We start from the raw sequence: 24,025 nt of genomic DNA, 5'->3' as shown, positions 1-24,025 counted from the left end.
AGACAGCTGCAATTTGCTCCAGCACCCCCCGCAACCCTAATGAGGATAAAGCGGTTCAGAAAATGAGATGAGATATTTCATCATTGACTTAATTAGACAGAAGTCACAGTATTACTGATAACTTCTAAAATGATTGTAAATCGAGATGATATACATTTATCTTTAACATCATTTTCTCTTCATATAGTGAGTGTCTCTCTTTTTGTTGTTCTATTAGTCATCATAATATTTTCATTTGTATCATTGTATTTTGATATAGCTTTTCATGCCATAAATAGAGGGGGTGGATGGCTGGTTGGATGGATGTTAACCCAAGTTATTCTTTCTTATCTTTTTAATCTGCAGTTTTTCATTTTTTATTATTATTATAAGACAAAATCAATTACTTTTGTGTACAAAGTGCATTGTTAGTGATGTGAATCAAATCATTTTATTGGCAGCACTTCTTCTGACCCACACAGTGGGAAGCAGAAAAACATCTTTCATGGAGTTTAGTGCAATTTCTCTTATCTTAAAGTGCACCCAAACATACAAATTTGGTGAACCCTCTCAAAGCATCCAGCCACAAATCTTCACGCTGCATACAATAAATACAAATAGCTTGCCAAACCAAACAAGGCATACATTTGCATTTTGCCCCCTGAACTCTTCAAATTCTCACGTAACAGCAATTAAGCATAATAATCCCCAGAAAGTTTGCTGCATGACCAAAATATTGATGAGCCAACAGGATGTCTGTAGCGCATATGTGATGTGTTGCACAAAGAGGTTCAATATTTATCCTGGTTTCTTAGTGTCGACTTGTCGTTACGTTTTATCTAGTTCAAGTCATCATTTTAGATCAAAATGTAAACCTAACAGCCAGTTGCAGTAAAGAAAAGTGAATAGATTGTCAATTATTTACATGGGTGCAACATATTTTCCCTTCGGCATGTACAAAATTCATGGCAAGTAAGATGGTGCATTCTCTTGTATACTTTACTTGATTTTGAAAAGAAAACGCTTAAATTTGCACATTTAAATCTGTCTTTGGCTCGGTTTTACAGCAAGTCAGCGTATAAAGTTGAATTCTGTTCTTAGTAACCCATTTCTGTGCATAATAATGAGCATACATGGCCCAAACTATTTTTTAGGTACATTACAGGAGGGGAAAATAACTTAATGTGAATGAAACTAGTCAGTATGCAGTGTGAACTGCAGTATTTTATTGTGCACAGCTGGTAACCTCGAAATATCGTATGTCGATACCACAAACCGAAGACACCAGTTGACTCGATGTGCCAACTTTCTTCACAGGTAATGTTTTTATATCTTGTTGTTGATGAACTTTAACCCACACCACCTGCCTGGAACAGTCCTGAGAAGTAGCCGTGTTTTGTCTAATACTTGTGACATTTCACCTTTTAGTTTGAACATCGTAGCTTGAAGGCCTGGCAGCATTCAACATTAGTTTAGTCAGTTGCTTCCACACACCCACAACAGTGACAGTTCAAGCTTTGTTTCTTTTTTTATGCATGACTCTAAAGCAGGGGTGTCAGACTCGGGTTGGTTCGCGGGCCGCGTTAACGTCAACTCGATTTCATGTGGGCCGGACCATTTTAGATATAATATTTAGATTTTTTTTTTAATAAATGGATTAAAAGAACTGGTTTAAAAGCCTTGAATATTCAGTTTTTTTATAGATCTAAAACAATGTTTATTTTAGCTTTTTTATATATTTCTAGATTTTACAAAATAATTTTTGAACTAAAAACGGAAATTGATTAAAAAATTACAATTATTGATTCAAAAGGGGGGAAAACAGGAAATTTAATATACATCTATACTCTTCATTTTAATTTGATCCTAAAACAGAAAGTTGGCACTCATGATTTACTTTCCCGGGCCACACAAAATGATGCGGCGGGCCAGATTTGGCCCCCGGGCCGCCACTTTGACACATGGGAGGTCTTTGAGCCTCGAGGCCAAAAATGTCCATATTCAAATAAAGAATTGTATATTATGGTTATGAACACACACTTGAAGACAAGCCTTAAGAAACTGGGGGCTAAAAGAAATAATTATAAACTGAGAAAATAGCCATCCATTTATACCATGCATGTTTTGGGATGTGGGAAGAAACCAGAGTACCCGGAGAAAACCCACGCAAGCCCGGGGAGTACACGCAAACTCCACACAAGGAGGACCTACTTGGGATCGAACTCTCGACCCCAAAACGATGAGGCCGACGCGCTAACCAGTTACCCATTGAGCCACCCCAGTTTTTAACACTACTTTAATTTAAAAGGAAAAAAAGTGTTCATGTGTAGCCGAAAGAATCAGAGGAGGAAATGAAGAAGTTGAGCTTTTCTTTATAAAAATGACTTTATTACTGTATATGGGTCGGATATGATTATTAATAAACTTCTGAGAGGAACGCCAAGATGAAATGTTAAATGCTCTTCGTTTTATTTAAATAACTTTGTTGCCCTCTAGTGATATGTTTTAGGAGCTCGTGCAGCCTAAAATGGTTGCCAGCCAAAATATGTTCATAAATGACCTCACATAAAGCTGAGGAGAGGAAGTAAGCTTCCCGGTGCTGACAGCAGCCTAAATCAAGTGTAGCCATTTTCTCGCATTGTCATTAATATTGTATTTCAACATTTTTGTGTAGATGTAATTGTTTGTATTGGTTAGTGCCAAAAAGGCAATCTAAAATAAATGCACTTTCAAAATATTACTCACTGGCAGCAACGGTGTTGGAGTCAAAATGATAGTTTCTAGTTTTATGACCTAACCAATACCGCTTATCCTCACAGGGGTGGCAGGGGTTGCTGGTGCCTATCCCACCCAAATACGGGAAGCAGGCAGGAGACACCCTGAATTGGTGGCCAGGAAAATAACAGGACAAAAGAAAACAGACGACCATTCTCATACCTAGGGGCAATTTAGAGTGTTCAACTAGCCTACTTTGCATATTTTGGGGATGTGGGAGGAAACTGGAGAACCCAGAGAAAACCCACACAAGCCAGGAAGAACATGCAAACTTTACACAGGAAGCTCCAAACCTGGGATCAAACCCTCGATCTCAGAACTGTGACACTGACGCGTTAACCACTCGTTAACCACCAGGCAGCCACTTTCCAAACAGTCTCTGACTATTTACACGTTTTTGGAATATGCCAAACATCTGGCCGAACAAGGAAATAACACTTTAACACCTATGAAAAGCTTGAAGTCTTCAATAAAGAGAGAAACTGGAGAAAACATGCAGTACAAACTTCTGACCATCCACTTTGACTACGTACACTTTTTATATTTCATTTGAGGTATTTTAGCCATAGTTTTTCAACATCATGCTGACCTCTTTCTACTTGAGAGCTTGTTAACGATGGCCTGCATTTGAAGGCGGCTGTAATCACCTTATCAGGCCCAGCTGTTGTGGAATGAGGAATGTCAAGGAGAACTCACATTTGAACATGTATCCTTTAGATGACTTCATTGTTTGACATGCCCGTGTTACGGAAGGATCCTGCTGTCTATTCCTGGCCTACCAAGGTGGAACCACATTACAGTATGGTTGCTTTATCCAGGGAGCAGGTTGAGGATGAATGCCATGTTCCTGTGAGTGTTTCCTTAGGTCTCCATTGCCATGTGTATTTAACAGTTTTTGTTCATTGACAGGGTTGAATAGTGGCATAGACTCATAGTGTGTAACAAAGTTAGCAGTTTATTAGTCGGAATCTGTATATGGCTGAATGAACATGTCAAACATTTTCAAGTGGGTGCTAAACATTGATTGTTGGTCTGGTTTGCTTTTCCTGAGGGAAGTGCATACAGTTAACAAAGAGGGATTGAATTGTCTTTTTATGAACACAAAAACGAGAACTAAAAACCTTAGCCGTTAGGTAAGATTTATAAATTGGACTGTTAACAATATAATAGCTAAATGCAAACATTTCCCCTATTTGTTCCTCTTGTTTCTATGACTCATAAAGCTCCACATTCCAAAATCTTGGGTGATTATTCTCAAGACCTTGGCAGTCTAATTACATAGCATTTCATTGCCAGAAATGTCCTGGAAGTCTGGTGACCTCACAAGAAATTATAAAAGGGAAAATCAAAAAATACAAATATGGAAAAGAAACCCTCTAACAGTTAGAGCACATGTGTCAAAGTGGCGGCCCGGGGGCCAAATCTGGCCCGCCGCATCATTTTGTGTGGCCCGGGAAAGTAAGTCATGAGTGCCGACTTTCTGTTTTAGGATCAAATTAAAATGAAGAGCATAGATGTATATTAAATTTCCTGATTTTCCCCCTTTTTAAATCAATAATTGTAAATTTTTAATCATTTTTTTGTCTTTTTAGTTAAAAAAAACATTTTGTAAAATCTAAAAATATATTTAAAAAAAAGCTAAAATAAACATTGTTTTAGATCTATAAAAAAACTGAATATTCAGGGCTTTTAATCCAGTTCTTTTAATCCATGTATTAAAAAAAATCTAAATATTGTATCTAAAATGGTCCGGCCCACATGAAATCGAGTTGACGTTAACACGGCCCGCGAACCAACCCGAGTCTGACACCCCTGAGTTAGAGGGTTTCTTTTCCATATTTGTATTTTTTTATATTCCCTCTTATAATTTCTTGTGATGTCACCAGACTTTTAGGACAAGCTAAACAGTTTGAGTCAAACTGTTTAACTTGCTCATTTTAACCTTCATTCAAAAGCACAGGTTACGTTTAGCTGGTGTGGGTTGACGGCTTACTTTTAATATGCACTCTAATGTGACAAGACCAAATATTGCTTTAATTATCTAGGCATCTTATTTTTATCAAATCCAATGTGGGCTGTCCAAAATACCAGGATTTGGGGGTGATATAAATTACACGTAGTTTTACATCATCTCTGTCACAAAGCTTTCAGCTGACCTCTTTCAAGGCGACATCATCAAATCAATGCAAATCAGGCCTGCCAAATTATCATGGAGCGAAACGCTTACTACTACGTAGTTTAGTTAATGCTGTCTAAAGTTCTTCCCATCTTGGTGGTGCACCCACCATGGTGAGTGTTTTAATATTTTCATGAAAGTCTGCCTTCCAGATAATTCCTAAAAAGTAGTACGTCATTTGGATTCTCTTGTGTGGCTCCACGGCCAAACTCGGTGTTGACGTCACATTTTTGATCAGTGATTTGTAATTATCAAATGTGTAATGTTGACCTAGAATGTTTTCCAAAGTGCTGTTTACTTTGTCAAGGTAGTGGGATGAGATCATTGAAATTGAATTTTAAATTAGTAGTACTAAAAGCTTCCACTCTCTGTTTAGCAGGCACAAAAGCCAGAAGATGGAGACAAATCCTGTTACAGTATGTTGACAGATGAGGACCTTATGGAAAACCTACTTGATTATGGAGTCCAAGCTGGGCCAATAGTAGGTAAGGGGGAGGCTTTCATAACTTGTATTGAATAATACTTATTCATAGTTGGAAAACTGAGACTTTGGCCTAAAATCTGAGTTCTCATTTGTTAAATATTTTTCTGCGTGCAACATAAATTACAGTTATAATGTTTGTGACTGTGAGACTCCACTAGAGCCTTGTATGAGAAAAAGCTGAGAAAGCTCCAGGCTAAACGTGGCGCTCTGAAAGAAGCAATTGTGATTTCTTCTGAGGATTGGAGTGATTCAAGTGATTCAAGTGATGAAGATGATAATGAAGCAGGTACTGGATGACTCTCTTTGCTGTCACAAATTGCTCAAAGAACCCTCTGTTCTTCTGTATGTTCTGATGACCCAAAAAATGAGACTTTGGCCTAAAATCTGAGTTCTCGTGTTAAATATTTTTCTGCGTGTAACATAAATTACAGTTATAATGTCTGTGACTTTGAGACTCCACTAGAGCCTTGTATGAGAAACGGCTGAGAAAGGTCCAAGCTAAACGTGGCACTCTGAAAGAAGGGAGGACAATTGTGATTTCTTCTGAGGATTGCAGTGATTTAAGTGATGAAGATGATAATGAAGCAGGTACTCGATGCCTTTCTTTGCTGTCACAAATTGCTCAAAGAACCTTCTGTTCTTCTGTATGTTCTGAAGACCCAAAACGGGGAGAAGGAAAGTTTGATGAGCAAGAAAGCAGTGAGGTGAGGAAAAGTCTGACACCAATTTTGTTTTTGGCGCAGATCCTAGTGTCTTGCATTTTTTTTAAGCCAAATTTTATTTAAAATTGAAAAATCTTTCAAATGTTATTTCATTCAGCCCTTGTCATGATTGCATTCTGTAGCTAAGAACCTTGTTCCACAGGAGGAGGAGGTCTTTCAAAATGAACGTGGTTACCCGCAGTGCGTTTTACCTTCATCCAGAATGGTGAATCTACTTGTGACATTTTCTGGGCCAAATTCAACTCGACTATTTTGCTTAGTGTGTATTGTTTTTCTCTGTCTTGCAGCGTTCTGACACAAGCATGACAAAATCTGCCAATCCATCTTTGGATAAGCTTTCTAAGTCAAGGAAATGTGAAGGCGTCTTCAAGGTGCCTAATGACAAAATTGCACCCTCAACAATACGGAAACACTCCGAAGTAAGATCAAAGGTATACTTTTAAATTATCTCATTATACATCTCAACGGTTATGTCCATCCTTGCTTTAATGGGGTTATTAAAAAATATTACCCTTGGATGCAGCAGGTCTGTAATAAACCAGTGCAAGAATCTGCTTTAGAGAACTTCAGCATCACTGAAATGGTTGATAAGGTAAAGCAAAGTTTGCCTTTTGGGGCGATGGTTTAAAAATTGCTCAATTAATCTTATTATTGGGGTGGCCCGGTGGTTGAGTGGTTAGCGCGTTGGCTTCACAGTGGGGGACCTGGGTTCAAATCCAGGTCGGTCCACCTGGGTGGACTTTGCATGTTTTCTCTGGGCCTTTGTGGGTTTTCTCTGGGAACCCAGGTTTCCTCCCACATTCCAAAGACATGCATGGTAGGCTGATTGGTCACTTTAAATTGCCCCTATGCAGGAGTGTGAGCGTGAATGGTTGTTTGTCTGCTTGTGGCCTGCAATTGGCTGGCCATCAATTCAGGGTGTCCCCCGCCTCTAGCCCAAAGTCGGCTGGGATAGGCTCCAGCACCCACTGCGACCCTAGTGAGGATAAAGCGGTTCAGAAATTGTCCCAATAACAGATGGAAAAGAGGATATCTCCACTTCCAGACAGTGAGTCAAATGAGAATGGTGTCCAGGATTATAGGTCTCAATCTGATAAGGTCAGTAAAAAAAACATTTGGAGTGGAATATGCCATCTTATTTTTTATTCTTTTAGTTTGCCATGCATGAGGTGGTTAAGAGAAGGTCTTGATACTTAACTCCCGAACCGGGAAACGGTTACAAACGTCTATATGATGTAACTTCGTCCTCAACTAAAAAGAACACACACCTGGCCCTTTTTTTTCTTCTTTTATTCAACCTTATTGATCTTGTGTCTCTGCTTTTGAGCATTCTTTAAACAGGTTTCTGTGTCTCCTTGCTTCCACAGAAGCTCAAAGAAGATGAACGTGTTCCTGACAAAAAGCCTGCACGCACATCGATCAAGTAAGAACAAAAAAGTCTTCTTTTTTTATTTCCTTACACTTGTTTCTTTTGTTATAGCGTCACATGTCGACGGCCTATCAAAGGTGCAGCAGGGAGACCCATACAATTTAACCCCCAAAAACCTCGAGTCCCCCCTGCCACGATAGAGAGGAGAGAAATGGACCATCAAATGATGCCTGTTCACATCCAGTTTGTGGTGTTTTTAATAGTTGCCTTTTTGCTCTTTGTTATTGTTGAAAGTGAGCCATTCAGTCCACTTTTGGCACTGGTGTATAATGCCATGAAAGGTTGACGTCATGGAAGGTTTAATCAGTGATGCGCTGGTGTATTTCTAGGTAGACACTGTTTACATTTGACATCAGATTGGCTAAATGTAAAACATTGAGATATCTTAAGGAAATATATTGAATTGTGTTCAGAGGTTTTGTATGTGAGTGTGTTGTTGGATATTTTAATCAATGTTGAAATAAAGGGATGTTTTGCTATATGGCCGTTTGTCTCCTTATGCCCTGCGATTGGCTGGCTACCAATTCAGGGTGTCCCCCACCTCTGGCCCGAAGTCAGCTAGGATGGGGTCCAGCACCCCCCGCGACCCTAGTGAGGATAAAGCGGTTCCGAAAATGAGATGAGATGAGACCTTAACAATATTCAATGGTCACGACACTCAAATAATGGCCTTTTGGGACGTATAATTTGTAATTAGAATATTTTTTGTGGGATCCAATGAAATTGCTTGCCGAACATTAAATATTTGCTCCCATACCAAGTCTTATATTTTGGAACAAATGTATATTTGGTAAGATTTCAAATATTTAATTTCATTGTAAGCACAGACAACAGGCAATGATACCACAACACAAACCCGTCATTGTAATGCTTCTTTAGTTCACAAGATTATTGGTGCTTTCTGATGCTGCGTTTCGTCATTCACGAACCCGGAAGTTATCTTCATGCGCATGCGCACTGCGTAAGAACGTTTGTTGTTATTTCACCAAAGATGGTGTACGTGTCGAACGGTGAGTGTTTTTCTGGTGTTTCCTGCCGATTACTTTTTTTTACCTTTTTATTAGCTAAAACACTAATGGACAGTACTCGAGAGCGACTAAGATTACATAAAACGATATTTCAATGTATCAAATGAGAAAAAAGCATTCGAGTTGATGTTTACAACCGACTAAACAGGAAGGGCAATGATTTTGGTCGCCCCATTCTAACCCCATAAAACAGTTTACATTTAAATAAGAGAACGCTAATATTGTAATGTACGGTACTTTATTGCCATGATCAGTCATACCGTGTAATTGACAGGTCAAGTTCTGGACAGTAGGAGCCAATCACCATGGCGACTCTCTCTACTCATCGACCTGTTCTGGGGAGTCGTGGCCTTTTTTAGCCTGTTGTAAGTAAACGTGATTCTAAACGTTAATTAGTGTATATGTATAATGAGTGATGTAAACCAAGAGGGGAGTCAATTACTTTTACATTAAAGTAACTGCGGTGGTCAGGTGGGGCGAGTGGTTAGGCGTCGGCCTCACAGCTCTAGGGTCCTGGATTCAAATCCCGGTCGGTCCACCTGTGTGGGGTTTGCATGTTCTCCCCGGGCCTGCGTGGGTTTTTTTTCTCCGGGCACTCCGGCGCTCCGGTTTCCTCCCACATTCCAAAAACATGCCTGGTAGGCTGATTGGACACGCTAAATTGCCCCTAGGTATGGGTGCAAGTGTGCATGGTTGTCTGTCTCCTTGTGCCCTGCGATTGGCTGGCCACCGACTCAAGGCGTCCCCCGCCTCTGGCCTGGAGTCAGCTGGGATAGGCTCCAGCACCCCCCGTGACCCTAATGAGGATAAAGCGGTCCAGAAAATGAGATGAGAGATAAGAGATTAAAGTAACTTGTATCCAATTTAGTTACTAGTATGCAAAATTACATTATTAAACTGTTCACGTTCACCCTTTTTTCTCCCTTTCACCAGTTTTAAAACAATAATCGACCCTGACCTGACAAAAGATGGGCAAAGTGGTTCGTCACGGTTCTTTGATGGTAGAGGGTATGTAAGCTTTATCATCTTTACTTTTGTTATTGTGACTGTTTGCATATTTACACAGTGGCTTTTACCTGATTGCAATTAGTAAAAAAAATATATAGATAATTTCAGAGATTGAAATGGGATTGAGAATAGATGGGAACATGAGTTTTATTTCAATTTTATTTATGTATTTTTATGTCGCTGCCCCCACAATGCAGTTTTTAGTCATTTTTGCCCAAAAATTCCAAATCTGTTTTAACTCAGAATGTGGACTTTAGTAAACAATAGCAGACTTTGTCAACCCTTTACTCGTGTTATTGGGCTAATGTGTCGATAAATGCATTTCCTGCTGCATTCTGTACCAAAATGTTCAGAAAATCAGCATTTTAAAAATGTAATTACTATTGAGTTATTTAGGCGGGCGGCTTGGATTTTGGGGCAGATATCATTTTTACCTGCAGAACCATTCTTCCACACTTAGCTGCATTCTCTTTCATGCAGTCCTCCGGGTCCCCCTGGCGGTAGAAGACGGATGGGGAGGATAAACTTTGGGGGCGGGCCTAGCCCTCCACCAATGGGGGGAGGAGGATGAGGAAGGTAAGACTAAAAACACACTGGCTATAACATTAGGTAGCAAATTATAGCAACATCCAACACGAGCTGGATATTTAAGAAAACATATTTTGTGAAGTTTAGATTGAAATGATCGTTAACTCGAGAGGCTATTGTAAACAGTTGTCGACAGTCTGATGCAGTGGTTTTACACCACACTCTTGCTACTTACATATTGCTCACACATTAGTTTTATTAAAGTATCCAAAAGTTTTATCATTTTTGTATTTGCTTTACTTACAAAGTACAGGTCCAATGTTGATTCTTTTAATCATGTGAAAATATAATGTTGCATTTGTCCTGTTTTCATTCCAACAGGTAAATGCCTACAACAATATGTGTAGGCCTGGGCCAAGCTACTGTACAGATTTGTGGTCTCAGTAGTGAAGCCCCCCTTCTCATGCTGTCACTGTCCTTCGGCAGTTTTTTGATGCCATTTTGGGAATTCCTACTAAAAGGAACCAGATTGGCTGATCTGGCAGCTCTGACACACCCACCCCCTCTACTATTTTTTTTTCTTAAGAGGTATTTTTCTTCAAAATATTAGAATCCTTTTTTTCACGCTTTTTTGGAGTTAATGGTGAGAAATGATGGTAGGTTAGATGTTAACAAACATGATAGCCAACTTCAATAAATTATCTTTAAAAATAAATATGTGATTTATTCAAGCCAGGCCTTCAGATGGCCCCTAAAATCTGAGCTAATGGGAGTAGTATACATATTTTATCCACCTGAGTACACGCAACCAGTAAATTTGCCAATTTGTAAAATTATTGAATATAAGATTTTGTTTTACATGAATAATGAAAACGTGAAATTGTGATGGCATTAATGTGCTCCAAATAAAAGGTTAGTTTGAGTTATATCATGTGTCTATCCATTATGTCCTATTTTTGAATAAGAAACTACCAAAACATTTGACAAGTAGTGTAGAAAATTTTATTTTTTGCAAAAATCCAAGGAGAAGAGACAAATGAGAATCTGTGCAGGCAGGCCTTCACCAAACAAATGCAGCTCGTTCACGTAACATTCGAACTCCAAACCGCTGCCACTCTCTCAGGTAAATCCACATTTCTTGTGTTGTATCAAGACAGGCTAGCACTGCTCCGCCTTTCCATGATATTGATTGGGGGTCCATGTCCTACAGCATGTCAACAAATCGTGTTAGAAAAGCAGTTTATGCAAAAATAATTTCTACCAGTCTGGGTGAATATTTTTTTGTAACTTTATACAGTGGTACCACGTGATACAACATGCTCGTCCTACGACATGCTTGTGGTACGACGAAAATTTCGATCGAATAATTCGCTCGCGATACGATTAAAATTTCGAAATGCGACCAAGCCAGGTGGCCATGACATGAGAGGCTGTTTATCATTGTAGCGCACTGTCTTTTTTTGCTGCATCTCTTTCGTGTAGAACTACTATATCTACGAGGACTGAACGATTTATTCAGACGAGTTTCGACCAGGAAACGCACAACGCGCATGCGCGGGCAAAAAGAGGGCTTTCTGGGTAATGAAGTATACTCGTGCACACAACACCCATAGGCAATGGCATCCTTTCTCAGAATTACCCACAATCAATACGTGGGTACGCTCAGCTATTGCATTTCCTGTTATTCTTTCTAAGGAAAGGAGCTCCCGCGATCGCTCATTTAAGCCTATTTCTCGTTGGCAAGTGGTCGTGCGTTATCCTATTGTGAGGACATTTGTGTGCATCATTTTCGGAATATTTTGAAGGAAATACAACAACAAACAGTCCATCGATAGCGAACGTGAGGGTGGAGGCGTGGCAAACCGCTAACCCGGAAAACGAAGGTAACAAAAGATTAAGACAAAACTAGAATTCAGTTTTGTGTTCCAATCCAGTATCCTGTTTTTGGTGTTTTTACAGAGGGTTGGAACGAATTAATTTGTTTTCAATTCATTTCAATGGGAAACGTTCGCTCGAGTTACGAAAAGCTCGACATACGATCTCACTCTCGGAACGGATTACGATCGTATGTCGAGGTACCACTGTAATTTGGTTTGATCCCCATTACACAATAGTTTCATTTCTGTAATTTTACTGTCCATTTTTACACGAATGGATTCACAGGAAGGACGAGCAACTGTAGTATTGACATCTTATTGGCACTAAATATAAAATGACCACATTTACCTTTGGCCTTGTGATAACTTCCACGTTGTCCACAAGCCTTCTGAAGGATGGAGGCATCTTGTTAATGATGCGGTGAAGAAGGAACTCCTGAGCACCATGAAACAGCAACCCTCCGCCCACGACCAGGATGGAGCTGTACATCTTTCGTTTGGTTTCGTCCGAGGCTTTCGAGACAAGACAGCAGCACTTGTTACTACTACAAACCTTTTGTATCCCTAGTCGGTCAATTCTGTATCTCCTTACCACAGCAGTCAATGCTATGGAGGATGGCCTTATCTAAGCCCAGTGCTTTGCCTTCAAACTGGTTCATGATTGCAGTCTTTCTGGAGAGGGGCTCCTCTGTCTCCCCCACTCCCATCAGGCACTCCCCTTGCACAGCCCCGATATCTGTCTCCCCTTGCATTGCTCCGCTGCTGCCGCTCCCCCTGGGCAGTTCTGATAGTTCCCCAATCCCTCCTTGACCACCCATGTCATTGTCCAAAGCTCCACCTGGTCTTGAGATCGCTTTGCGGTCTGTAGCACACTTGGAAGACTGTTGAAAAAAAGTCAAGAATATAAAGTACGATGAGTGTACTGTATGTGTATTAACTCATTGACTCCCATTGATGACAATAGAGACCCAATTCATTTGAACTGGGATTCAATCGTTTATCCAATTATACATTATTATGTATTAATCTACATTGCAGCAAGTCCTCGGGTTCCGACCTCGTCGTTCTTGAGACGCGGTGTAAGTCGAAACATAAAATACACTGTACGTAGAGCTATCTAGAAAGCACACTGCATTATATTATTCTATCATATAACTCAACATACATCACACAAAAATATCTCATTGAAAGGAAATACCAAATAGCATAACGCAGGGTTGCTGTATTTTTTTCCTCCCAAGATATACTTTTCAATGTATCAATCGGTACACGGTCGATTGGTCGCCCGGAAGGTAAGTGATAATTACCATTTAAATCGTTGCTCAAATTCCCTAAATACAAACTGCAAATTACTATTTAGTCATACTTAATGCCCTAGTAATTATTAGGCTAAAGAAAAGCTCCACATTTCCCAGAATTTCATTGTTTTTTGTTGGGGAACTTGTTAAGACCCTGACTGACGTAGCTTCTTAAAGGGACAACGCATGTACATACAAACTCTCATACACTCACACGTTGGCTCAGTGAAACTGCTCACGGCCATTGTTGGCTTTTATTGATGCGTAGACCGCGTTGTTTTACCTTGTTTTGTTGTCGGTCTTTTGGTCATCGGTCTTTTGGTCGCCGGTCTTTTAGTCGTCGGTCTTTTGGTCGCCGGTCTTTTGGTCGCCCGTTGTCGCGGTCAGGGCGACCAAAAGACCGGCGACCAATCGACCGCACACGTATCAATCATATAGGGTTAAAAAAAAAAAGTTGACATCACTTGATGGAGCCCATGTGCCACAAGTGGTACTAATAACACATTTTGAGGGCCAGTAATTTGTGGTATCTTGTAGTTTTTACCTGGTCTTGTTTGCTGTGTGTGGCCAATAAATAAAGTTCATCGTGGGGGTCTTCGGAGTCACCTTGGGAACGATACTGTACTGATGTCATCTTCTGACCAACGATACCAAACGTGCTGGGGTAAAACAGTCCCATGGGTGCCTATTTCATGCAAGAGGAGAAGTAAAACATGAACTAACAAGAATACAGACAATGGCCACCAACACAGAGGAGTTGTAATGACTTGAAAGAGTACCTGTAATTTCTCATCCCCTAAGCGAACCTGGAAGAGAAGAGCTGGGGAATCTGGGAAACGTGTTTGAAATTCATGATCTTGGAGTCCTGATATATCCTTATGGAAGAAAATTGGTCAAATGGAATGAATATCAATTGGAGGCAAAGGCAGCTTATGAGATAAATATTTCATATTATCCAAAAAGTTGATACTGAACATGAATATATTCTACGAAAAAACCCACACAAACCTGGTCCAGATGACAAAGTGTCTCCTTGATATGTTGTAGTAACTGACAGTCCAACCTGTTGGACAGCTGACAGTCTCTGTACGGAAATCCTGCCCTCTGGAGGAGCCAAAATAAAATGCGGGTGACATCTGCACCACCGTACGCCAAGGACAACCTGTCGAGGTTAAAATAACAGCAAAAACGAATCATTTGGAAATTAAACATTGAAATATTTTGAAAATACAAAATTTGCTGACCCCATCTTGACATTCTATCCCATAAAAAAATTCAACTAAGTATTATTCAGTAATGAATCACTGGTAGAGACTACGCTGGTTAACAATGAAAAGCATTTGTGCTACAAGACTTAGCATAGGCAAATCGATATGAACATTTTCACAATCGAATCTCACGTATATTGTTTTCAAAGTGACCCTGACCTGGAGTTTCGATGGGAAACTCCATCCTCTACACAGCAGAGACTTGTCTTCTGATCTCCAACGTCTACAACGCAAGCGCTGCTCAACCCACTTCCAAAGGTAGCACACACAGATTCCTGCTGCACTATAATTGCTGGACAAAGGGCGAAAAAAGGTCCATTTGTTAGTTTTTTGTTTATACTTCATAAACTAAAACTGAAATACCTGAAAAGCCCATATTATTCAGCAGCATGGAGACCAGTTCCTTGGCATGTTGCCTGTTGTAAATATCTGGTACCAAGAGGATGCATCTGTAGTACTGTCAGCAATCATACATTGCATCAAGACAAAACATAAATATGGATTTTTATCCATAATGTGTAAATTGTTCAATTCTATGCCTCTATCAAAGATTGTTGCTAATAATACACACAGTTCACACAAAAATAAATTCATTGATTCATTTTCTGAACCTCTAATTCCTCACAAGGGTCACAGGGGGTGCTGGAGACTATCCCAGCTAACTACTGGCACGAGGCAGGGGGACACCCTGAATTGGTGGCCAGCCAATCGCAGGGCACAAGGAGACAAACAACCAATCATAGCTAGGTACACTTTAGAGTGTTTAACTAGCCTACCCTGCATGTTTTTGGGATCTGGGAAGAAAGTGGGGTACCCGGAGAAAACGAGAAAAGAGAACATGTAAACTCCACACATTAAGGCCGGACCGGTGATTGAACCCTCGACTTCAGAACTGTGAGGCGGATGAGCTAACCACCCGTCCACTGGGCAGACATTGAGAATTCAAATTTGGGGCTCTACATCCGAAAGAAGCACCCCAACACCTTTGCCAATATAATGACGAACAAAAAATTCATTTGTACGTATCCTCACCTTCAAGTCTTTGAGGGGTATCTCCAAGTTTTTCTGGATAACATGACTCCAGATGGTCTCGAGGTCGGCCAGTACAGCAGTCATAGAGCCTCCCGGACCAGAGTGCACGTTGAGTTGCCCTCGTACTATAGGCCAGTGGATGTTGTAACAGTCTGTTGCTTTTACATACAAGGCCTGCGTTGTGGTGACAGCAAGAGGAGGATAAAGTGAGATGATGCTCCTTTATTCTCGTGCAGACGCTTACCTCTTCTCCTATCAAATGTGGGGGCTGGTGAGCTGTGTTGGTCCACTTGACTCTTGAGCTGCTGTCTAGCACGGCTGGACGGATTTTACAGTTGTGAGCTCTCGACTAAACACAGTGCAGAGACGAGTGTCAATGTTTTCCAATGGAGTGGACAAGAGGATGTCTTAACACACACCTGCTCGGCAGTCACCGGCGTCCTCCTGACTCCATTGGACATCTTCTTGGACCAAATGGCCTGGTCAACCATTTTAAGGCCATTCTGCCTTTGTTCATTACTCTCAGGTTTCTAAAACAGAGCCCGACGAAGGGTTGCAGTGAGATCATTGAAAACAATTTCAATTCTTCAAACGCAACCTAATACACACGGCGTACATTGAGACCATCCCTGAGCAGCCATGCGTCTTCATATCTGGGTTGGCCGCTTTGCTTGTGTCGACGCGCTATCACGTGCGGGACCGTGAGCGGAAGGTTGTCCGTCGCCCGGCCAATGCGGAGCGTCCTTGATCCGGGATGGATGACAATTACAAAGTTGCTTTGTATTTGCTGTAAAAGAGATGAACAGGATTACATTTACACATTATACGTGCATACCTGTCAACCTCTGCCGATAACTGCCCTTATAAATGATTATTGATTCCCCTTACAAACCCCCCAAAAAACCTTACAAACACCGTACGACTCGTAACGTGTGCATTGTTTTAGGCAGTGGCTCCGTAGCCAATAACCGGTCAAATAGTCCCAGGGGCTATTTAGCCGGTAACCGGTCAAATAGCCTATATGGCCCCATGTGGCTATTTAGCCGATAAGAATTCTGTGTGGGGTAAATAGTAAGAAACTACATTTTATAAGGTTTATTTCCTTAATGTGATAATTGATAAGGATCTTTATATAAAGATAACTAGGCCTAGGCCTATAAGTGTTAGTACAGTGTGAGTAGAAACAGCTACAGGAAAAGTCAATCCATTTTGGGAATTGAAATTTGGCAATAATTTCAATAATTCCTAACAAATACTCACAATATTTGGCAGTTATTATTTATTTTATAAGTGGTAAACTTCCCACCAAATTTGATAGAGATCAGATGGACAGTTAAAAAAAATTCCTGTTCACCCAATTAGCATGCAATAGATAGATTTTAACATTTGGTGAATAGGGATTTAATGACTATTATTTAACATGAATAGGGGATTTTCTAAACCATTCACAATCTTATTGAAATTTGATGTGTTATTGCCACTTATAAAATAAACAATAACTGCCAATTATTGTGAGTATTGCTTTAGAAATGGGAGAAATATTGCCAAATTTCAATTCTCATAATGGATTGACTTTGCCTATAGTCTACATTAAAGTAGTATCCCTGTGTTTTGATGACTCAAAGACAAATCAGAGCAATATTAATATAATGCTGAGATAGTGTACTGTTATTTGATATAAGTTGTGAAAATATGAAAGAAGGGTAAGGGTTTACTATATAAATAAATAAGATATACTGTCACACCGGCTAAATAGCCATATGGGGCCATATAGGCTATTTGGCCGGTTACCGGCTACGGAGCCACTGCCATTGTTTTAAGGTATCTCTAATTTTTTTTTTTAGGATTATTATTTCTGATGACTCTAAATGTTTACTCACAACATGATATTAAAAAAAACATTGCCTCAATTTCAACTCGTATCAATATCAAACGATATTAAACCCTGTAGATTGATATATTGTATTAAGGTAAAATCTCGTTGTACGATGTACATTGACAATAAAGCTTCCAATTCAATTCAATCATCGCAGCTATAACAATGACATTGGGGGTGTGGAAATATAAAAATTAAATCTACTATTATGTTCAATTTTAGTTCAGAAATATGCCAGCTGACCTCCTGGAGGGGCTCCGGGATGGTCGGAGGAGCAATGGGTCTTTTCACTCCTCGCTGCTCTCTCTCCTTCTCTTTGTCGCGTTCTTTTTCTTTTTCCTTTCCATTATCTTGCTCCTTCTCTGCTTGTGTCATTTTCACTTATGAATCCGATTAGTGAACTTGTTCAAAATTATATAAATTTTGACACCAGAGAACCAAAAGACGAGTTAAGATATTACTTCCGTGTTTGGTCACATGGTCCAAAGCAAGCCCCTCCTGGAGGAAAAAAAATCCGGGTTTCAAAAACTTTATTGAATATTTTCAAAAAAGCATAACACGAGCAGGAATTTCCTTGACTAGTTCTATAGGCTTAAATGAGCAATATGTAAGACTTCAATTTTGTAAGTCAAACAGATTGCTCCATTAGACGAGTTAAGATTTTACTTCCGTGTTTGGTCACATGGTCCAAAGCAAGCCCCTCCCGGAGGAAAAAAAACGGCGGTTTTAAAAAAACTTTATTGAATATTTAAAAAAAGCACAACGCGAACAGGAATTTCCTTGTCTAGTTCTATAGGCTTAAATGAGCAATATGTAAAACTATAATTTTAGCAGTCTAACAGATTGCTCCATTGACTGTGTGGAAAATTTTGTGAACTATAATCCAAAGAATTTTAAAGAACATTCAAACAGTGATAACCTCAGACCTGTGTAGTCCCCCCTCTCTGGAATACAGTAAAATTTGATTTAGCTTTTCAAGAGAGTCTTTTAACTTCACAGTGCTCTTCCTAGAGTTTATGCTTGCTGGTTTGAAGAGAGCAAATCTTTGTCCATCTCGTTCCCGTGTGTGCAGACTCCCACACAGTTTATTCAGATCTTTTAATAAACAGAAAACCTTGCAGGCCATCAATTCTGGAGGCAGGTTATCAGAATTCTTCTGCTTCTCACATAGCTGAAGCACCCAGAATTTAGCGAGCTCGCGAGAATTCTTAGCGTGGCTCGCCACGACGTTGAGGATCAGCGGGTAAAGATCCTGAGCTGCAGCTGGAATGGATGGTTCGGTTGTGGAGGTGAAGTTGTGGATGGTAGGAGGGTGTCTTGACTGTAATGAGATCATTTAAATCAGATTATTATGTAACTATTATTGCAACTCTACCTCAAATAGTGGCTTCCAGTGTAGTTGACATCATAACTGATAAGTATACTGATTACCTTCATCCATCTTTTTAAAAATGCTTTTTATATTGATTAATGTGTATATAATGAAGACTATGACATATTTTAACCATATAATCTAATGAAGAATATGACATATTTTAACCATATAATCTAATGAAGAATATGACATATTTTACTCATATATTTTATTACAGCTGCTTCATTTTTATACATTACTACTATATGATTAAACACTTGTTTTTAGCTCGATGACCACGCGAACGGAAGGTCCCCCTAGTCCAGGGGTTGGGAACCTTTTTGACGAAGAGAGCCATAAACAATTCATATTTTCAAACATTATTCCTTGAGAGCCATACTAAGAATTTAAAAGTAAAAATACATTAAATGTGTGCAATTTATTAATCATTTCACCACTTTGGAAGTATAAAAAGTCTCTGAATTCTTTTGAGTACATTTTTTCACTGTTGCTAATCAATGAGCATCAATCAGAGTATGCATGCAGAAGAGTCTAATGAAGAAAAATTATGTTTAAAAAGGTGCTAGAGATAGTGTCGGCGCCACATTGCCGGCGTGACGCTCCCATTGGTGTGTTCGGGACTTAGGTCTCTCACCAGCGGTTCCCATATTTTACCACAGGTTAGCGGAGAGCCATATACACCCATCAAAAGGGCCACATATGGCTCCCAAGCCATAGGTTCCCTACCCCTGCCCTATAATAATGCTTGTACAATGAACAAAGGCTCTCTGTCTGAGATTCTTTTGAGGTTGATTACAGACAGCTTCCATACAATGCCAAGCTGATAAGGATTGGAGCTCCAAGGCCAGCGGAGTTACGCAGGCGAGTGGACGGACAGTGGAAAATCCCAAGAAGGATGGCACTTTTCAAGACAGTCATGGACCAGTCACCCTCTTATTGTTAATTAGCTAATGAATATTCATATTTGTATTATTATAACTGGGCTAACTCGGGCTTGGGCGTTGTCTTTCTCATCCTCCACTGTGGACAGAGACGCTCAGCTGGTTTATGTTTGGGAGGGGGACCCAGAGCTCTGTATAGATCAATTTGGCGGGAATAAATCATTTTTGGATTAACCCGCTCAACCCTGGTCTCTTCCTCCGATGTTGAATACGCAATAATTGTTAGACGGGATAAAACAGATTTAGGAATTGCAGTCAGATGCTAAAACTTTACGTCTAACAATACTATTAACAATCACAGGGGTCTTTGTTTTACAATGGAAATCTGGGGTAGACCAAACAGGAATTTCTATGTCCGGGTAAGTCAGAATGTGGCATCGTCTTTAAAAATGTAGAAGTAAAGTCATATTTAGCAACATACATCCATCAATTTTCCAAAGTATCTTTATTACTACTAGCATCACAAAATAACGTTACTACAATGCTACGTAAACTTCAAAAATTGGACATCTTACCATTGGACAAATGATGAAGACGTGCTTCGCAACTCTGACTTGTTCAGCCAACCAGCGCATGGGACCGTCACGCGCAATTTTGTTTTGCTGCCATACATCAATTGCAACACTACAGCCTGCGTGCTTCTGCAGGAATTCTGCCAATGCCACCACAGCCTTCTGGAAGATTCCATTCTCAGGGGGGTACACCATAAGCACATGGATGGGGACTTCCACTGAGGTTGATTGTAACATTTGAAAGCCCAGCGATGTGGCCCACTTTCTGCCACACCTTTTATCTGGAATAAATCAATTGAAATAAGGGTAACACAATAATAGAGATTTCCATTAACTTCACAATTGTTTGAAACATGGGCAGTAAATCTTCTCTAAAAACAAGTACTTCCAATAAAATAGCAGACACTCAAGTATCTATGTATCGTTATATTCTATTAGTAATACCTAATTCTGCCATTAAGGACATCTTGAATGGTATTGTCTGCCTAGTTGATGACACCAGTCTTTTTAGGAAAAATATTCATGTTCTGAGGTGCTTAACTTACAAATAAGATATCCAGACGTTAGAAGCATCACAGCAGCCAATCCGAGATAAACGTTCATCAATACGCTTGTCAATTTATGTTTAGGACCTGCAATAGCAAAAAGAAAGGCTAAAGTGCTTTGTTTTAGTCATTGAGATCAAAAATGCCTTTAAAAACAAACTGTTAATTTATATTTCTATATGTATGCTATTTTATATTCTGCTGTCGCATGCTTTTTTTATAGCATACCTGTGAGAGGATTTCCTGTAGCCGTTGCTTCAACTGGAAAGAAATATATTTCACTTGTTAATGGTTGTCATTATTTTTGTTATGATTATTACCATTATCATTACATATGTTTTTTAGGTTGCTAACCTGAGTGAAATTTCAATGGCTTTGATGATAGATCTGCGAACAATACATTACTGGATCATAAATGAGGAAAAGCATATTTATGCTGTATTATTTATAACCAAATATTTTTTTCACTCCTTTTGGACACATGACTTCTTAGTGAATAATAGACATGCACACATAGGTATTAGAATAAAAGTGTACTACTTACTCCGGGTGGTCCGAGTTGTCATGACTATAGCGTACTTATAAGGAAAAGTGTTGGTTCCATCTGGTGGCAAAGGAATGTTGGCCGCTTGAATTAAGGAGCCATAGCGTTCATTCAATAAATAATGAAACCATTTCTAGATGGAACAGAAAGAAAACAAACTAACATTGGAAAAAGAACAACAATCAGCGCTTTCGGTCAATTCATGGGTGGTGTCTTATGCTTGAACTCAAAAAATCTAAATCAACCAAATATTGGACAGTTGTTACAAAATTATCTGCAAGTCAAAGTTGTAAACTGAATGCAATGTACAACATTTACAGACATTTCTAGTTATACATAAACAGATTTTTTTAGAATCCACGACAGAAGGGTTCATGATGTTACAATAGTTTACAATATTACATATACTAATTTCAGGGAATAAAAGCAATTTCTTTCTTTCCTTCAACAAAACAGTATTTTTAACATTGTTATTGGTTTTAAAGAAAAATATAATAATTCTTGTGGGTGTCATGATGGTGCTATGTGGGAAGATTAGTATTTTTGGGTGCTTTTCATAAGCATATTTTTTTGCATACAATCATTTTGCTGAGATGTACTTAGCAAACCACAATTTGAGGTAGAAATTGATACCTGCTGTATCCCGGTGAGGTTCGACTCAGCAAAAGATGGAATGTATTTACAGAGGTGCACTGCCCCCGCATCAATGCGTGTGCCGTCGAGATATTTAATGCTTGCTAGACAGAGACAACAAATGACAGATTTGCATCAGAAGCACTATTTCAATTTGCAAATTGTGAGTTATTGTAAAAAGAAATGTAACTTCTTTTGTGAAAGTCCCCACTTTTCATAAATGTAATAAAGAATTACATAGTCTGCCTTACCATCAATGTTAATGGCCCAGCTCACATTTACCATGTCTATTCCCAACACATTTACTAGCTCAAGCTTCAAGTCTGCCAACTGAGATGGACTGTGATTACTGCTGCTAGGGAAACCTGGAAAAAAATGAGATAATTCATTTTGATATATTTAATTATGTGACACAAATGAAAATAAAATAATAAATGAATACAATGCAAAGTATTTAAAGACGCTGATGTTTTATGGGCCACAATTAACATTTAATAGAATGATTAAAGTGGGCTTTCCAAACCTAACATGATTAAATTTTTAAAAAAAAAACATGTTTAATCAGCAAGTCCATTTGAGATTGGCCAATCATGCATAATCATAGAAAGACAATTTATGAAATTTTATTTCTATCAGTCCAGCATGAGAGTAATTTATATAAATCACCAATTTTGTACAATATCTTTGGACAATGATCAGATATTTGAATTTATGTTTTGATTGTGGTTTTGGGCAATTTATTTTAAAAAAATGGAAGTTTAGGGGAAAGTTTGGGGGGAAAAAAGCATATCTAAAAAGATGAGGATGTTGATCGATGCTTTTCCTTTCAATCGATTTGATTGGACGATCAAGATCGATGCATCATTACACCACTAATTTGTAACTTTATTTTTCCATTCTCAGTATTTTTGTCGCCTCCCTAAATATTCTCAAGAAAAAGAAGAAGAAAACATACATACCATAATCTTCTTGACACACCACGTTCTAATAAAACACAAAAGTGCGTCTTATTGTGACATTTCCACAAAATATTACGGAGCCACACACAATACTTACTATGTCTTCTGACGTCACGATGGCAACAAGATAAAAGTGAACAATAAGTCGTAACCTCCACATGATTTAAAACTTTGGACGCGAGTGAGATCATGTTTGCTCTTATGTTGAGGGGGCGGGGTCTGTCCCTGCGGATTTGACTCAAGGCTCCGCCCACTCGAACTGCTTGAGCATGAGTGCTCCGTTCGCCTTTCAAGCGGTAAGCTGATTTTTAAAAAATATTTATGATTGCATTTGATTGTCAGGAATTGTACGTGCAAGGCGTGATTTTGCAATACGAGCGCAACTTTGTGGGATTTAGCCTCCTTTGTCGGTGCAATGGATATTTGAGTTGTGCTGTCAAACTAACTAAACAGTCAGCGGGAGCATTAAATGATTTAAGCATATTTTAAATTGTTGTAATATTTTTTTAATCAATACAATCTACTTAAATTGCCTGTCCTACGTGTCAAGTGGGTCAGCCAATAAGAAACGCACCAGTGGACCCGCAGGCTGATAAGCAAGATGTTGCGAAATTTAGTGGTAACTTTTTTTTTAGTAATACACAAAGCTGGGCTGTTTTTTTTTTTTTAAACTTCATATCCACAAATAGAGGAACTTGAAATTTGAAGCTACTGGCTGAGTTGAATTTGAAATTGTAAACGGGTACTTGAGATGACCTGACCTGACCTGACCTGACCTGACATATGCATTTAAGAATTTCAGTCAACCCAAAAACAAAACTATGAACTGTCATTAACGGCAATAAACATCAAAACTGCAATAAATATCAAATTATTTAGGAGTGGGAGGGATGGCGGAGAAAGGTCATGTGTCCGTGTCAATGAGGGCATTTGACGTCCAATCCATTTGAACAGCCAGGAGGCTGGCATGTGGCATTCTCCCTCTTGATATGAATTGGACTTCAACTGCAATAAAGTTTGTTTTAAAATGAAAACT

At 39.2% G+C, this 24,025-nt stretch overlaps 4 protein-coding genes across 6 annotated transcripts; 2 read left to right on the top strand and 2 right to left on the bottom strand.

Annotated features, from left to right (window-relative positions):
* The first annotated feature begins 3,344 nt into the window (after positions 1-3,344).
* On the top strand, positions 3,345-8,044 carry LOC144082625 (lamina-associated polypeptide 2-like). 3 transcript variants are annotated; one of them, XM_077609917.1, is made up of 10 exons: positions 3,345-3,603; positions 5,310-5,415; positions 5,563-5,700; positions 5,868-6,002; positions 6,072-6,119; positions 6,277-6,341; positions 6,424-6,567; positions 6,660-6,728; positions 7,504-7,559; positions 7,617-8,044. In XM_077609917.1, exons 1-10 carry the CDS (start codon positions 3,472-3,474, stop codon positions 7,849-7,851), a joined length of 1,128 nt encoding a protein of 375 aa, XP_077466043.1. In that variant the 5' UTR covers positions 3,345-3,471; the 3' UTR covers positions 7,852-8,044. The 3 variants fall into 3 exon arrangements, with proteins under 3 accessions (XP_077466043.1, XP_077466035.1, XP_077466028.1); XM_077609909.1 differs by having other exon boundaries at positions 5,307-5,415; positions 6,663-6,728; XM_077609902.1 differs by having other exon boundaries at positions 3,346-3,603; positions 5,307-5,415; positions 6,072-6,118; positions 6,279-6,341.
* A 435-nt stretch (positions 8,045-8,479) lies between these two features.
* On the top strand, positions 8,480-10,181 carry selenok (selenoprotein K). Its single transcript, XM_077596995.1, has 4 exons — positions 8,480-8,575; positions 8,868-8,958; positions 9,527-9,601; positions 10,082-10,181. The coding sequence occupies exons 1-4, from the start codon at positions 8,557-8,559 to the stop codon at positions 10,179-10,181; spliced, it is 285 nt and encodes a 94-aa protein (XP_077453121.1). The 5' UTR covers positions 8,480-8,556.
* Positions 10,182-11,117: 936 nt separating this feature from the next.
* Positions 11,118-17,989, bottom strand: actr8 (actin related protein 8). The gene is made up of 13 exons (XM_077610522.1): positions 17,724-17,989; positions 16,221-16,391; positions 16,024-16,134; positions 15,849-15,953; positions 15,605-15,778; positions 14,936-15,029; positions 14,732-14,864; positions 14,313-14,466; positions 14,084-14,179; positions 13,849-13,989; positions 12,599-12,887; positions 12,356-12,519; positions 11,118-11,333 (listed from the first exon to the last, which is right to left on the bottom strand). Exons 1-13 carry the CDS (start codon positions 17,853-17,855, stop codon positions 11,190-11,192), a joined length of 1,908 nt encoding a protein of 635 aa, XP_077466648.1. The 5' UTR covers positions 17,856-17,989; the 3' UTR covers positions 11,118-11,189.
* Positions 17,990-18,200: 211 nt separating this feature from the next.
* Positions 18,201-23,208, bottom strand: il17rb (interleukin 17 receptor B). Its single transcript, XM_077610523.1, has 10 exons — positions 23,087-23,208; positions 22,990-23,014; positions 22,282-22,395; positions 22,031-22,134; positions 21,398-21,530; positions 21,208-21,240; positions 21,082-21,114; positions 20,854-20,940; positions 20,312-20,589; positions 18,201-18,801 (listed from the first exon to the last, which is right to left on the bottom strand). The coding sequence occupies exons 1-10, from the start codon at positions 23,147-23,149 to the stop codon at positions 18,385-18,387; spliced, it is 1,287 nt and encodes a 428-aa protein (XP_077466649.1). The 5' UTR covers positions 23,150-23,208; the 3' UTR covers positions 18,201-18,384.
* Positions 23,209-24,025: the final 817 nt, after the last annotated feature.

The sequence above is a fragment of the Stigmatopora argus genome, chromosome 1 (assembly GCF_051989625.1).
Source record: "Stigmatopora argus isolate UIUO_Sarg chromosome 1, RoL_Sarg_1.0, whole genome shotgun sequence".
Taxonomy (NCBI): Eukaryota; Metazoa; Chordata; class Actinopteri; order Syngnathiformes; family Syngnathidae; genus Stigmatopora; species Stigmatopora argus.
This window is presented reverse-complemented; position numbering and strand designations above follow the sequence as displayed.

Coding starts and splice junctions, on each gene's coding strand:
- LOC144082625 (XM_077609917.1), top strand. CDS start 3,472: ATGACTTCATTGTTTGACATGCCCGTGTTACGGAAGGATCCTGCTGTC. Junction 5,701..5,867: donor TGAAGATGATAATGAAGCAG/GTACTGGATGAC, acceptor TGTGACTTTGAG/ACTCCACTAGAGCCTTGTAT. Junction 6,729..7,503: donor TCACTGAAATGGTTGATAAG/GTAAAGCAAAGT, acceptor TTGCTTCCACAG/AAGCTCAAAGAAGATGAACG.
- il17rb (XM_077610523.1), bottom strand. CDS start 23,149: ATGTGGAGGTTACGACTTATTGTTCACTTTTATCTTGTTGCCATCGTG. Junction 22,396..22,989: donor GGTGTGTCAAGAAGATTATG/GTATGTATGTTT, acceptor ATTTTTTTCCAG/GTTTCCCTAGCAGCAGTAAT. Junction 20,590..20,853: donor AACGTCTGGATATCTTATTT/GTAAGTTAAGCA, acceptor GATTTATTCCAG/ATAAAAGGTGTGGCAGAAAG.
- actr8 (XM_077610522.1), bottom strand. CDS start 17,855: ATGACACAAGCAGAGAAGGAGCAAGATAATGGAAAGGAAAAAGAAAAA. Junction 14,865..14,935: donor GAATAATATGGGCTTTTCAG/GTATTTCAGTTT, acceptor CCCTTTGTCCAG/CAATTATAGTGCAGCAGGAA. Junction 12,520..12,598: donor CCATAGCATTGACTGCTGTG/GTAAGGAGATAC, acceptor TTGTCTCGAAAG/CCTCGGACGAAACCAAACGA.